General features: G+C 47.4%; 1 protein-coding gene across 3 annotated transcripts in view; it reads left to right on the top strand.

The window, feature by feature from the left end:
- The window catches only part of SPTBN1 (spectrin beta, non-erythrocytic 1), a 195,735-nt gene that overhangs the window by 165,164 nt on the left and 15,532 nt on the right, over nt 1-15,039 (top strand). For all 3 annotated transcript variants that reach the window (XM_045884987.3, XM_045884988.3, XM_045884989.1), the window contains 10 exons: nt 1,280-1,504; nt 2,176-2,265; nt 2,363-2,644; nt 3,301-3,431; nt 4,671-4,875; nt 5,287-5,661; nt 9,875-10,119; nt 11,165-11,303; nt 12,035-12,119; nt 13,902-14,098. In XM_045884987.3, the coding sequence (XP_045740943.1) occupies nt 1,280-1,504; nt 2,176-2,265; nt 2,363-2,644; nt 3,301-3,431; nt 4,671-4,875; nt 5,287-5,661; nt 9,875-10,119; nt 11,165-11,303; nt 12,035-12,119; nt 13,902-14,098 (1,974 nt within the window). The remainder of the gene's footprint in view (nt 1-1,279; nt 1,505-2,175; nt 2,266-2,362; nt 2,645-3,300; nt 3,432-4,670; nt 4,876-5,286; nt 5,662-9,874; nt 10,120-11,164; nt 11,304-12,034; nt 12,120-13,901; nt 14,099-15,039) is intronic.

The raw sequence follows: 15,039 nt of genomic DNA, 5'->3' as shown, positions 1-15,039 counted from the left end.
GAGGCGACCACATACTTGGGCCTCTTTCTGTTTTGACATCGTCTTTAGGGTCTTAACTCGCCCACCATTTTCTCAAACACCTGTCTTCTGTGTGAAGGGGTTTTAACCCAGCAAAGTGTTTGTCCTGACAGCATCATGGGACATTGCTAGAATCAACTGGAAAGACACAATATTAGTAGAAGTATTGGGTGTCTGTGCACAGGAGTACTTTTTTTTATTGTCATCATCTTAGTTGACATACCACCATTTTAACAGTTGAGTAAATAATTCATTTCATTCATTTCTGTAGTTTACACAGGGGAAAGTAATCCTGTTCACGTACTTTGCTGTATAACATCTAGTAGATACATGTTAGTTATCTGAGTGGCCGAGTCCCCAGCCCCACAGTTGTGCTTAGAACCAGTCACTGTGGGAATGTCTCTGCCGAGTGCTGAGGCCTGTTTCTTCAATGGGATGCCCACCCTTCCTTTGGCTAAGTGATGTGGTTATTTGACTATGTTACTATGCATTAAGGAGTTTTGTTAAGGGTGGTTTTTTACTCGTGGCTGTTTACTTCCCTACCTAAGAAAGGAGTCCATTAATTCCTAGATGCGACCCCCTGTCTCTCAGCCATCAGTATGTGATGTTTCCTTAGTGAGATCCCCACCCCCGCTTTCACTTTTGCTCATTCTCCTCCTGTAAGTAAGCAATTAGCATGTTTTCACCTCGTAATCCGGTATTTTAAAAAAATAATCAGCCTTCTAATTGAAGAAATTGAGAGAAGGTGGAAACATGCTATCCTTTTTGCCTAAAAGAACTGGAACCTTAAGATGTTACTGATGGATAATGTAGGTTTCCAACATCGTTATGGCTTCTGAACAAGCAGATGAAGACTTTCTTTTCCCCATAATTCTTGTTTCTCTTGTCATTTGCCTTCTAAGTTCCTGGATAAACTTGAATGTTGTTCCTGAGTTTAAAAATCCTGGAAAAGGGGGGTGCCTGGGTGGCTCAGTTGGTTAAGTGTCTGACTCTTGATCTCAGCTCAGGTCTTGATCTCAGGGTTGTGAGTTCAAGCCCCGGGTTGGATACCACGCTGGGCGTGGAACCTACTTAAAAAAAAAAAGTCCTGGAAAGGGATTAATTGGTCGTTTGGTAGATGTTAAGAATCCTTTCTTAGACTCTCCATTATATAAATTTATACTAGATCTTCCATTTTGGCCAGTGCCCAAAACAAACATTTTATAGGACTGCATGTCTCCCATGTCTCTGGTGTGACACACTTGATATTTTCTGCCCTCAGATGCTGGAGAACCAAATGGAGGTGCGGAAGAAGGAGATCGAGGAGCTCCAGAGCCAGGCCCAGGCCCTGAGTCAGGAGGGGAAGAGCACCGACGAGGTGGACAGCAAGCGCCTCACCGTGCAGACCAAGTTCATGGAACTGCTGGAGCCCTTGAACGAGAGAAAGCATAACCTGCTGGCCTCCAAAGAGATCCATCAGTTCAACAGGGATGTGGAGGATGAGATCGTAAGTAGACCTTCACCACACAGGGGGCCTTTCCATAAGCCTCCTCACCTGTCCTGCCTTAAGCCGTGTTCTCACTTCTTTGTTAGACTCACTTTGCGCTGCATCGGTGAGCTGGACTATCGAAGCCCATGCTTTTATGTATTTACACGAAATACAACTCCACTGTTCTCCTTGATTTTCTAAAGATGTTCTAGGGTTTTAAATTTTATTTATTTATTTGAGAGAGAGAATGAGAGACAGCACGAGAGGGAAGAGGGTCAGAGGGAGAAGAAGACTCCCAGCTGAGCAGGGAGCCCGATGTGGGACTCGATCCCGGGACTGCAGGATCATGACCTGAGCCGAAGGCAGTCGCTTAACCAACTGAGCCACCCAGGCGCCCCAAAAGATGTTCTAGGGTTTTAATGCCCCTAGAATAGTAGTTTTAAAAATTAAGGGTGAGGACTCACAGTGAGTCCAGCAGTGAGGATGAAGTAGGGTCTGAAAGACGAGCCCTTGCCTTGTCCTGGGAGAGAGGGTCCATCCAGCTCCTCGGGCAGCCCTTCCCCGTGGGATCGCACACACCTTCTCTCTCAGGCTGGCGTCCCTGCTAATCGTCTGTTTTGCGCTTGTTTGCATCAAATATTTGTTCTTTTTGAGCGGTCCTGACCACCTAAATTTACAATTCTTTCCAGTTGTGGGTTGGAGAGAGGATGCCTTTGGCAACTTCCACGGATCATGGCCACAACCTCCAGACTGTGCAGCTGTTAATAAAGAAAAATCAGGTAAGCGTTCCTCCTTGGGCTAGCTCAGTCTGATGAATAATTGCCCCAGATTACAGGGCAGAGACTGGGAGAGAGCACTGTTTCCCCGCTCCCACAGACCCTCCAGAAAGAGATCCAGGGACACCAGCCTCGCATTGATGACATCTTCGAGAGGAGCCAAAACATTGTCAGCGACAGCAGCAGCCTCAGCGCTGAGGCCATCCGGCGGAGGCTCGCTGACCTCAAGGAGCTGTGGGGCCTCCTCATCGAGGAGACTGAGAAGCGCCACAGGCGGCTTGAGGAGGCGCACCGGGCCCAGCAGTACTACTTCGACGCGGCCGAGGCGGAGGCGTGGATGAGCGAGCAGGAGCTGTACATGATGTCTGAGGAGAAGGCCAAGGTGAGAGAGGTTTCCAGCCCTGCCCCAGGGAGCCTCAGACTCCCACCTCGAGCTTGTTTTCTGTGGGTGGCTGTGTCTTGGTCAGACATTTCATCGTTGCTTTCCAGTGTCATGGGGGACACTGTGGTGCATTAGGTGACTGGCATCTGTGGCTGTTTCCCCTTGACACAGAATCTTCCTCCGAGTCCTGGTATGTCATTAAGACTAGGTTTATCCTTTTTTTTTTTTTTTTTTTAATATTTGCCAGAGTGCTTTTTGCTCTTTAATTAATAGAGTTACCTAAACTTTACAAGATGCTTTTGAGACCATTTAAAAGTTTTTAGGGTTGCAGCATGCTGTTATCTACTTATGTGTTAGACTGTGAGGAGCCTCAGTCGGCCAGGGCACACTTGGTTTCCTGGGCTTTTGCCTGTACGTCAGAGGAGGCTCACTCATTCCGTATGATCTTTGTGTTCGTCTTTCACGGGGCCTCCCATGGTCCAGACCGTGTTGACCCTCCTGAAAGGCTTCGGTGTTGCACTGCCCATATCGCGCTTGTGGTTTTATTCTTTCTGATGATTCTTCCTTCCGCCCATCATGCAGTCAGCTGGTCCTGCTTGAAGGTGGTGTTGGGTCAGAGGGGACGACTGTGGTTGTGACCCTCCCCCTCATTGCAGGATGAGCAGAGTGCTGTCTCCATGTTAAAGAAGCACCAGATTCTGGAACAAGCTGTGGAGGACTATGCAGAGACCGTGCATCAGCTCTCTAAGACCAGCCGGGCCCTGGTGGCTGACAGCCATCCTGAAAGGTGAGTACTATTTCGTCAGGATGAGAAAGGCCGCTCAATTCCTCCCAGTGGGAGGGTCTGTTACTCTGACCCATGCAAACGGGAACGGCAGCACCCGTCTTGAGTAACTGGTGATGTAGATCTTTGGGAAGCGTCTGTAAAATAGACCCAGTAGGCCTGTGCTGAACAGAAAGGGCGAACTGTTATATTAGGAGATTGTTCTTGTGGGGAACATATCTCCTATGAGCCCAAGGCCTTCTTGAAAAATGATTGGTGTCATGAGTCACAAGTACAGATTGACTTGCACGGATATGGGTTATCAGAACCTACCCTTGGGTTGAAAGTCACCCAGTTTAGTTAAGTGAGGATTAGTTTTAGGAGGAGTGGTAGACAAGAATGCACAGACCTGTAAAATAATAGGAGCAAGATGATACCACTTCCTCACAGATCAAGTCCTTCGAGCATCTTGGGAATAAAGAAGAGGGGTATGTGTGTTACTCCCCCACTTTATAACACGCTCACATATTAACTTTAATGGCAGTTATTTTAGGTTTGCTATGTAACTGCCTTTTATAACTCCGGAAAAGAATCGGCTTTGTGCATCAACCAAGGCAAGGTGAAGATGCAGTCAGTGGCTGTGTTGGTGTGGGCATCCTTCATGTGTTCATGATAGGATTCCCAGGAAAGTGCCTTCCTAGTCTCTAGGGTCAAGCATCAAGAAGTCCTTGTCTCTTTGGTTTCCTGTTACAAGATTGTCCTTATGAGGAGAAGTTGGAAGGAGGGGAGGCAGCACTCCCAGGACCCACTTGACAGGAATGGTGGGGAAGAGCCTGCACCCCAGAGAAGGTAGAGATATGTGCCAGTCAGGGATAGCATTTCTCCCTTCGGCCGCATGGTTCTTGAGAATGGAAGGTGGCTCCTGGGTTTTGCATTAACTTTTAACGTCAAAGGAAATCCTGACTTCCAGAGTCAGCAATGCAGAGAATTAGGGTTTCTCCTCCCTCCCTCCATCATCACCGTCATGATGGCCTTCAGCCTTAATGATTGTGTTTTGTTTACATGTTGGCTCTAAAATTACTCAAGGTCAAATTCCAGAGTTTTGTATTTTAGGCTAAATAGGAGAGCCAGAAGTTTCCTTCGAGAAATTTTATGTAACATGCTCTCTTAGCGTTTCCCCCTCATTTGTTTTCTCCCTGAAGAAAATGTGACATTTAAGGTCCTTTTCCTGCCGCCCCTCCCCACCCCCACCCCCTCTTCCAGTGAGCGCATCAGCATGCGGCAGTCCAAAGTGGACAAGCTGTACGCTGGCCTGAAAGACCTCGCCGAAGAGCGGAGGGGCAAGCTGGACGAGAGGCACAGGCTCTTCCAGCTCAACCGGGAGGTGGATGACCTGGAGCAGTGGATCGCCGAGAGGGAGGTGGTCGCAGGGTCGCACGAGTTGGGGCAGGACTACGAGCACGTCACGGCAAGTACCGCGGGCAGAGCCGGGGCAGCCGTGCAGTGTGCACTATGCCTGGAGGGCCGCTTGACTCCTTATCTGTGAGCACATCACACGCCCCAGACTCTCATCAGAGGTCATGGGGTTTGGTTTCAGCTCAGCTTGTTTATCACCAGACAACTTTGACTGAAAAAAGGCTTGTTTAACCTTTCTGTGCCCTTTTCCCCAGTAGGAAAAGGAGATGGAGCCAGGGCCTTGCTCTGCGATAGTGAGCAAGGAGGAGGACTGATTGAGTTTTTAGAGCTAAGACCTGTTAAGTCACGCACACTACTTGTTACTTTCCGAGGGACGTTCATGTGATCAAGAAATAAAATGTTCACGGTAGTCTCACTGATTTTTTTTTTTTTTTTTTTTTTTTAACACTTATCCCCATTTCAGATGTTACAAGAACGATTCCGGGAATTTGCCCGAGACACTGGGAACATTGGGCAGGAGCGTGTGGACACCGTCAATCACATGGCCGATGAACTCATTAACTCTGGACATTCGGATGCCGCCACCATCGCTGAGTGGAAGGATGGGCTCAACGAAGCCTGGGCTGACCTCCTGGAGCTCATTGACACGAGAACACAGATTCTTGCCGCCTCCTATGAACTGCACAAGTTTTACCACGACGCCAAGGAGATCTTTGGGCGTATCCAGGACAAACACAAGAAACTCCCTGAGGAGCTTGGGAGAGATCAGAACACAGTGGAGACCTTACAGAGAATGCACACCACATTCGAGCATGACATTCAGGCTCTGGGCACTCAGGTGGGTCAGGGAGCTGCCCAAAGTGGTGGGGAGCATCTTTGTGCATCTCTGAGCATCTCTCTCCATTCCTTGGCTCCTCAAAACATGCCTCCAAGAATTGCCCAGATTCAACACACACACACACACACACACATTGTTAAAATGCTCCATTTGGGAGAACTCGGTCCATAAAGTTCACAGTGTGCTGCATGTGCAGACATCATTAAGTGACTCTCCCCACAATTAAAACAAACCAGATGCACTTGCAAACGTTTGCAAGTCATAGTCCTTCTCAACAAGAATTTGTATTATGTTAGCTGTTCACCCAGAATCGTTTCCACAATAATACCTTATTATTTTCCATCCACCAGGATCTGAGTTTTATGTCCGTGAAGAGGGAAAACAGGAGTCTAATGTTTTAATATGCCTGGTCTCCCCACTCCCCCAGTCTGAAATGGCTGACACAAAGACTTTCTTTAAAAGATGCTTGACAGAGTGATAACAGCATAGCAGTGAGAACCTGGAGTATAATCACTCTTTAGTTCACTCCCCAGTCTCTGCACAGTTTCTTGTTTAGTCTTATGACTTTTAGAGGAAAAATCAGTTGTATCTTTTTTTCCTAAACTTGATGGTCCTAGAGGAGAAACCAGTTTTATTAAAGATACCAGCCCTGGGTGTGTTAGGAGGTTTGTTCTTGTCTGTTCGGAGCGTGTTGGTAATCTAGGGCAGGGATCAGCATAGGAGCGCAGATGGTAAGTATTTTCAGCCTTGTGGGACACCTGGTCCCTGTTGCAAATCCTCAGCTCTGCCTTTGTAGCATAGGTGGCCCCGGACAATACGAAAGGAGGGAGCATGGCTGTGGCACAGTAAATCTTGATTTATAGAAACACGCGGCCCAGCTTGGACTGTGGGCTGACCCCGATCCAGTGCCATCAGCCTTACCAGTCTTCGGTATACTTTGGAGTTTGTTCTCTGGAGGGACCACCTTTCCCATTGCCTTTTCCCCTGCCCTTAATTGGCCCCTTCTAGAAACTGATAGATCACAGTTGGGGCTCCATGCAGATTAAGTGGCTTCAGCTTTTCCACCAAGGAGGTAGAAGATACCGAGGGAATATTTAAGAACGGGTATGTGGAGTGGCTTAGGGTCAGCATGAAGCAGAATTTAGTAGGGGGGGTCCACCGTGTATCCTGAGGATTTCCAGTCTTTCCTTCAGAGCTGGTGGCCTCCCCAGCTCTGACAGCTTGCCATTCAGAAGCTTGTCAGCTTTCCTGGTCAGGGGCTTTCATCGCACATAAGGTCCTCGGGCACCACGTGAATGCCTGAGGCTCCTAACAATGCAGTCTCACCTGAGAGGGGCAGACCCCAGTTTGAATTGGGGCCTGTTGCTCTGTATCACTGCAAGTTTAATTTGTGCTCCCGTGAGAGCTCTATAAGTAACTGTTGTTACATAAAAAAGAGCTTGGGGGAACTTGTGGGATGCCTCAAGGACAGAGCGAGAACAGACCTTCCCGGTGGTAGGTCTTTCCCTGCACCTGTAAAATCACTTTGTTTTAGAACTTCAGGAAACTCCAGAAATGATGGAGTTGCTCTCTTATTTTCTTCATTAAACCCCTTCACCTGGTAAGACTCAGATTGCTGAGGGCACCCATCTCCTCTCGAGGGAGGGAAAGAGTCCACTCCCTCGAGTCTTGAGAGTCTCTGCCTCACCGTGTCTGCTGGACGAGGCCATTTACAGCTCTAGAAGTATGCGTGCCCCTCCTGCAAATCAGCCCAGGTTTCTTGTCACAGAATTAGAATAGAGGGAGGCCCTTGGGGCAGGCTCCTAGAAGCCGGTGGTGCATCCTTGCCCGCCATTTAACTCTTTCGCCAGCCCACTCTGCACTCTGCACGGGAGCCATGGTATTGGTCCTCACTGCTCAGAGCAGTAGTTCATTTGTGTGGGGAATTTTCACTTTGGCTGTCCCTCCTCTACCTTGTTTTTGTTTGTTTGTTTGCTTGGGGCTTGTTTGTTTGTTTTTGGGTTTTTTGGAAAACAAATTAAAAACAACCAGAGGCACAGGAAAAGGTTTTTTGTTATTGTTTTCGTTTTGTTTGTTTGGGTTTTTTTTTTTTTTTTTTAATTGTTGGGAAAGATTTGGTTAGTCCTATAGGAAATTAGTTTTTCAAATAATTTCCTAGGAACTTGCTCGTTGTACTTTGAGTTATACCTGAGCCACAGTCATGGAAGATTTCCAGAAGCAGGGATATGGAAATCAGATCATCATGAAAAATAAACCGCATTGATTCTTCTTTGCATCTGTTGCAGAAATTTGTTTGCCTTACATGCCACCACCTGCAGTCCTTCTTTGTGGTCAGGGTCAGTGTCCAGCTCCTTGAAAGCACCAGTGTTGTCCATCCTTCCCCCCTTCTCCCCGCGTACACCCCCTGCTGGTATCCAACAGCAAACTCCCCTCATAGGCTTCTCCAGGCTCCTGTAGTTTGGGATGACACTTGTCTGTGGACTGTGGTCACACAGCCTCAGGAAATGAAGGCTGAGTGTATATTCTCCTATATGTGTGTTCTAAATTTTTAATTAGATGTTGTCAACAGTATGGCACGACTAATACAAAAAAGCCCCAAGCAAACAAACAAAAACAAGGTAGAGGAGGGACAGCCAAAGTGAAAATTACCCACACAAATGAACTACTGCTCTGAGCGGTCAGTGAGGACCACTACCATGGCTCCCGTGCAGAGTGGAGAGTGGGCTGGCGAAAGAGTTAAATGGCAGGCAAGGACGCACCACCGGCTTCTGGGAGCCTGCCCCAGATAACAGAAATCTAAAAATATAAAATAGCCGCAGTTACGACTTTCTCTTACACAGGCCTATCTCCCTTCCACTCCTCCCCCCAAAAAAGGCGAAAGCCGATCCTTTTTTTCCCGCTTTATTGCTCAGGAAGTGGATATTAGGTACACTCCATCCTCCTAGAACCCTTTGCATGAGTATATAGAGCCCTTCCTTGTTCTTTTACATGCCTGCAGAAGAGCCTCTTGTATGGATGTGCCATCATGAGTGCAACCAGATTCTCACTGATGGACCTTTATTTTCACTCTTCTGCTTTTACAGATGTTGCTACAATAAATAATGTCTTTCATTTCCTAAATGTGCATAATTACATGTAGGATAAATTCCCCGAAGTGGGGTCATAAAATCAGAAGGTGCGTTTGTAACTTTGATGCATACTGCTCGTGGCTTCTACAGGGGCCGTAGCCCCTTGTCCTGTCAACAGTCAGATCACTCACTGGCAGATACACCATCAGACTCGAATTTTTGCCAGCTAATAGATGACAAATTATAGTATGTCCGTGGAGCATCTTTTCCTAAGACCCGCTTGCGTTTCCTGTTCTGCAGAGTTTTTATTGAAATTTGGCGAGTGAGAAGTCCACCTTCTTGGATGTCAGTCAGTTTTTTGGGCTACATGAGATGATTTTTTTTTTTTTAAAGATTTTATTTATTTATTTGAGAGAGAGAGCATGAGAGGGGGGAGGGTCGGGAGGGTCAGAGGGAGAAGCAGACTCCCTGCCGAGCAGGGAGCCCGATGCGGGACTCGATCCAGGGACTCCAGGATCATGACCTGAGCCGAAGGCAGTCGCTTAACCAACTGAGCCACCCAGGCGCCCGAGATGATATATTTTTGTTTTTCAAGTTGAACTGGCCCATGTGAGGGCTCTTACAGCAACATCACATAACAATGGTAAACTTGTTTTCAAACTGAGTTCTTCATGGCAGTTCCTTGTTGTTCATGATTTGAAAAAAAAAACAAAACAACAAACCCTTTTGTGTAGCCTGCAAGAGCCGGTTGTGTGTTGATTTTTTTTTTTTTTTTTTTGCGCGTGTTGATTTTTCTAATATGTCTGCATATGTACCCTGTGCTTTCTGTACCATCTTTATATCCCAGGCCACCTCCAGGACACCTGACCAAGGTCTCCTGCCTGCATTCCTGTAGCATTTCATTTGTCTTCTCATTCGCACTGAACTCCGTAATGCAGTTTGGTACATTTATACTAAACTTGGGATTTTTCCAGTGTGGATCTCCCCGATAGAATTGTGAGCTCATTGGGGTGTAGGGGCCCCATGTTGGCTCAGTGCTCTCATTAGTGCAGAACAGTATATGGTGTGCATGGAGGGAGCGGTGAGGTGGTGGAGAGAAGGTCCCCACCCATCTGAGCTGACTCGTCTCCCTGGTGGCTTTGCAGGTGAGGCAGCTCCAGGAGGATGCGGCCCGTCTCCAGGCAGCCTATGCAGGTGACAAGGCTGATGACATCCAGAAGCGGGAGAACGAGGTCCTAGAAGCCTGGAAGGCCCTGCTGGATGCCTGTGAGGGCCGCAGGGTGCGGCTGGTGGACACAGGGGACAAGTTCCGCTTCTTCAGCATGGTGCGCGACCTCATGCTGTGGATGGAGGATGTCATCCGGCAGATCGAAGCCCAGGAGAAGCCCAGGTAACCCTGCTGGCGTCCTGGGTGGGAGGAAATCCAGCCTGCTGACCCCGGGCGATTGTAGAGGGATCTTCTAGAGAGAACCAGGGGCCTCTCCCGAGAGCTTCAAGGCCAGAGACGGGGTGATGAATTTGGGAGCAGCTTCTCTTGCTTCTGTTACCAGGGAGCCAGGCACAGTGTTGTCGAACCCTCTCTACTACCCCTCCACCCCCATGCTCCACACCCACTCCTGCCCTCCTACCCTTTCTCTGGGCCTCATGCTTCAAGCAGCTACATACCCTGGGCATGACTAGCTCTCCCTCATCATTGGAATTGAGTTCTTTTTCTGTGTCTGAGATTAAAAACCACTCTGTCCTTTTTCTCATGCATTACCAAAAGTGTCTCTTACCCTCACCATCTGCTTAAATGGTGTCTTGAGACGATTATTTAATATTTGTTCCATATTTTCTCTCTGGCCGTGTTTGCTGCAAGGCAGTGAAGAGCAGCTAAGACATGAACGGGCAGGCCACATACACAACTCCAGTTCCAGCCCTGCCAGCTCCAGTCCCCGCTGTAATTGAGAAAAAGTCTTCTATTACTGTATATATAAAAAGCAGTTGTATTTCCCAGATCAGGACTTTAGGTTTTGATTCATGAGAAGTTCTCACAGCTCTATAGTCATTGATTTCCAAGCTGGTGGTGGCTCTGTGTGCCTCTTTGTGCCTGAATAAGAGGGGATATCAGCTGCTCTTTGGAATACACATGTCCTGAACCTTTGGCACTAACTCGTGGGGGTATAAAAGTTTAAACAAATCCAGTGGTTTTTCTGGCACTTGCCTGGCAACCATTTGGAGTTACTCAAATGTGTGCACGTGTGTGCGCATGCACACACACACGAATGAGAGAAGCCTTATTCCAAATGTTAGGTTGCATTGCTGGTCCTCAATCAGACCTGAAAGACATATTGTGCTGTTGTGCTGTTCCTGCAAATTAATTATGTGTTTTGAAACCTGCATGTTTATTTGGAAAGCTTGATCTCCTAAAGGAGGTATTATTTGTCTAATTTTAGGGATGTATCATCTGTTGAACTATTAATGAATAATCATCAAGGAATCAAAGCTGAAATCGATGCTCGTAATGACAGTTTCACAACCTGCATTGAACTTGGGAAATCCCTGCTGGCGAGAAAGCACTATGCATCTGAGGAGGTAGGACAGCTCTTTGCTTTACGGCCCTGGGGTGAATGCAGTTGGTCTTAGGATGTAAGATGACTTTGTTTTGTCAGTACGTATGCATGTGCATATGCAGACACATACACAGAGAAATATATATGTATTCATACACAGGTATGCTTACACGTATTTTGAAATTCTTTGCTCCTCTCCCGTGTATGTGGAATAGTTACGCAAGAACACTCTAGGCACAGAATAACATTTCTGCAGGCCTCAGATTGAAGTTCCATCCTTTGTCACCTCCTCCAGTACTCACCCTGGGTGGCATCCCTTTTCTGTCTAATTCCAGTGAGGATGGTGGTAATAAAGAGGTAAATGATGAGTCAGCATGTGGCCCCCTTGAAGGGGTAGGATCTTCTCTCAGAGAGGTCAGGGCTTTGCCCCTCTCACTGTCCATCTCTTCCTGAGTGTGTTCTCCATATGGAGCCCCAGAATCGGGAGGTGGCTCAGGGCATGGTTGTCCGCTTCAGGACAGCAGCTGTGGGTGGAGCCCAGCCTTTCCTCTCAGCCCCTTCTGGAAGGCACTTTGCCATGTTTTTCTCTCTAGTACATAAACAGACTGAGTAGTCCTTAGGTACTCTCCCTGGTTTAGTAGGGATCTCTACAGAAAATGTATTTTTCTTATGTGAAGTGACCCGTCAAGGGGAAGGCTAGGAGGATGTGGTACAATTTGTTAAGATGTCCCTGTTGTCCTCCTTTTCTCACAGATCAAGGAAAAGTTACTGCAGTTGACAGAAAAGAGAAAAGAAATGATTGACAAATGGGAAGACCGTTGGGAATGGTTAAGACTGAGTAAGGACCTACTTAATCTTTCCTTTCTTTTTGGGTGTCTACTGACCGCATGCAAGTTTAGTTTCCTACTGTGATTTGCTGTGATGTTATCACGTAATGATTTTTGGAGTTCTTAACGCTTCTTTCTTAATGTCCTAGTTCATCATTTCATGCTAAATATTTTTAAGTAGTTCCCTGTGGCATATACTTTATTTTTCATCCCATGATTGATCTCAGTGTTGTAAGTGGGATTTGGGTGTTCTTCAGGAACAGCATGGAATAACAATTTGGTATCCCTCTGGGAGAGTCCAGCTTGAAGTCCCTTCCTCCTCTAGTTATCTTTAAGAGGAATTATTACTGCAGTCAAGAAGGTAGAAAGTTGGCCTGATTAGGTCTTCTATCTGGTGCTCTTAATAGAAGGTTGGTAACTTTATAAAAGTTACCAACTACGAAGGTTTTGCAATGAGCTGGGCATTATACTAAATGTTGTATATATTTTTCTGTATTTACGCCCCAAGAGGACCCTCTGAGGTAGATTTTAATTTTAGTCTGATTTTATGAAGGAATATGTGAGCTACCACAGAGTTTATAACATGGGAATAGCATTTAATAATAGGTATAAACACTGAAGGTAGCCCAACTCCAGCATGATTTACCATGCTTCGCCATTCTGTGCATGGGGCTCTGGGCTCTATCAGTGTAATAGAACCTCATTCTCAGACCCCAGGGGTGCTCACTGGAAACAGAATCCAGGGGGCCTTGTCTAAAAGGTTTGTAAAACGCCTAATGCAGGCACCTCACCCTTTTGGGCTAGAACCCTCTTGAAAAAGAGATCCCGCTCTCGACCATTATTTGGACGAGGATTTGGTGTACAAATTGTGAGGATTTCCAGGGCACGTTCACTTCAGCAAAGCCTGTGTTCTCTGTACTGTGAACGAGGCACCAGGTTGTACGCTGGGCGCGCGTGATGAGGGGTGAGTCCCTCATGCAGCTGTGGGATCTTCTCCTTGTAGCCTTGTTGCAGAGAGGCTGTTGGCAGCTGCTGAGGACGCTGATGCTGCCCGCAGTCCTTTCCTCACCTGTATGGCCCCAAGCATCACCGCTTGAGATGGAGTGAAAATTAATGCTGGCCATGGTGCAAAGCCAAGTTCTAACCTGCCCTTCCCTTCACTGCAGTGGACGTACAGCTGTCTTTCCTCCCTCTCAGCTCCCCCAAATTAAAACCAACAGCTACCACCCCAGGAAGGGTGGTTGATGAATGAGTGCCTGCGTAGTCTGGTTGTATATAGATTGAATTCCTTCAGGGCCCTGAGGCTTATCTCACTGAAGTAGGGCGGAGTGAGTAGAGCATACCTCCTAGGCCTGCACTGTCCACTGTGGTAGCGTGGTAGCCCCTCTCCACCTGTGGCTCTTGAGAACGTGCAGTGTGGCTCGTCCAAACTGAGGTGTGCTATACGTATAAAATGTGTATCATTTCAGAGACAGAAGGAAAAGAAGTTCCGTCTCAATTTTTTTATATTGCTTACATGCTGAAATCATAGTTTGATCTATTGGGTTATCTAAAATACACTTGTTAATTTCACCTGTTTGTTTTAAAGTTTCACCGATTTATTTTGTGTGTGGCTACTAGAAAAGTTAAAGTGAGATAAGTAGCCCACGTCACACTTAGGCTGTACCGCGCCGATCGAGGCTGGAGACTGGCAGCGTGGGCAGCTGCCACCAGGGCAGCATCGTCCCCCGACTGCCCAGGGCAACCCCCCCCCCCCCCAGCTGGCCCACACTCACTCTTGGTACCCTGTGCAGTTTTGGAGGTCCACCAGTTCTCAAGGGACGCCAGTGTGGCTGAGGCCTGGCTGCTCGGACAGGAGCCCTACCTATCCAGCCGAGAAATAGGCCAGAGTGTGGACGAGGTGGAGAAGCTCATCAAGCGCCACGAGGCTTTTGAGAAGTCTGCAGCCACCTGGGACGAGAGGTTCTCTGCCCTGGAGAGGCTGACGACGGTGAGTGGCCGCTGGGTGCTGGGTGCTGGGGGTGCTTGGCCTTTTGGTTCTCCTGGGCAGCTTCTTCCTGTTTTCCTCCTAGACCAGAGAGTCATGTCATTGCTCTGTTGTTAGAAGCAGTGAGGACCTTCCTGAAACTGGCTGTTCTCTTGGTACAGAACCCAGTGAGACTGTCCAGGGCTGCCACTCCCTCAGTTACTTCCTGCGTACCTAGCTGTGTAGTCACTTCCCTGCCTGGGAACTGATTGATTGGGGTTTGCTTTTCTCTTTTGATCTGCTTTTCCTGTTATATCTCATAGAAGCTTTGGTTTGTAGGGGAGCTTCACCTTACAGTTTAATTCAGATTTTCAGAATCAGAATTTCTATCAAGTAGTAGCTGGATCCTAGACCACTGAGAATTCTCTCATTCCTGATCATTTCTTCTGCCACCATTAAATTAAAGCTTTAGAATAAGGCTTGCTCACTGGTGTTTCCCCTCCAGTGACACTTGCACTTCTGATAGAAAGCTGATTCTTTATGGTCTACAAAAATGGAGTTCTTTCCAGTTTCTGCAGTACTGAGGATTTAAAACATATCTGCATACGTGTGTGTTAACTGGAATATTTTTAGTGCATACATACTGCTTGTGAAATGGCTTAGTTTCAGTTAGACTGCTCTGTGGCTTTTCTTTTATGTTACTTGGGTTTGGGCTGAACACAGATGCCTACCGCAGCACGAGAAGCCCCCTTGAGAATTACTGCAACTCTGTCTCAGTGGTGTTTGTCTGAGCTCTGATGGGAAGTCCATTGTGGACCCTCATGCTCAGGTACTTTCTTCCCAAGCAGAGTTGAGAGCTGCATAGTTCATTTAGAAATGAAACCCGGGGTCCCAGGGGGCACCCAAACCCATTGAGTAGACCTGCGTCGTCACTCAGGTCTGTTTCCCGTCGTTCCGGGTTATAG

This window comes from Mirounga angustirostris, unplaced genomic scaffold, assembly GCF_029215605.1.
Source record: "Mirounga angustirostris isolate CCGP_5_RB_7025 unplaced genomic scaffold, mMirAng1.0.hap1 SCAF_10, whole genome shotgun sequence".
Lineage (NCBI taxonomy): Eukaryota > Metazoa > Chordata > Mammalia > Carnivora > Phocidae > Mirounga > Mirounga angustirostris.
This window is presented reverse-complemented; position numbering and strand designations above follow the sequence as displayed.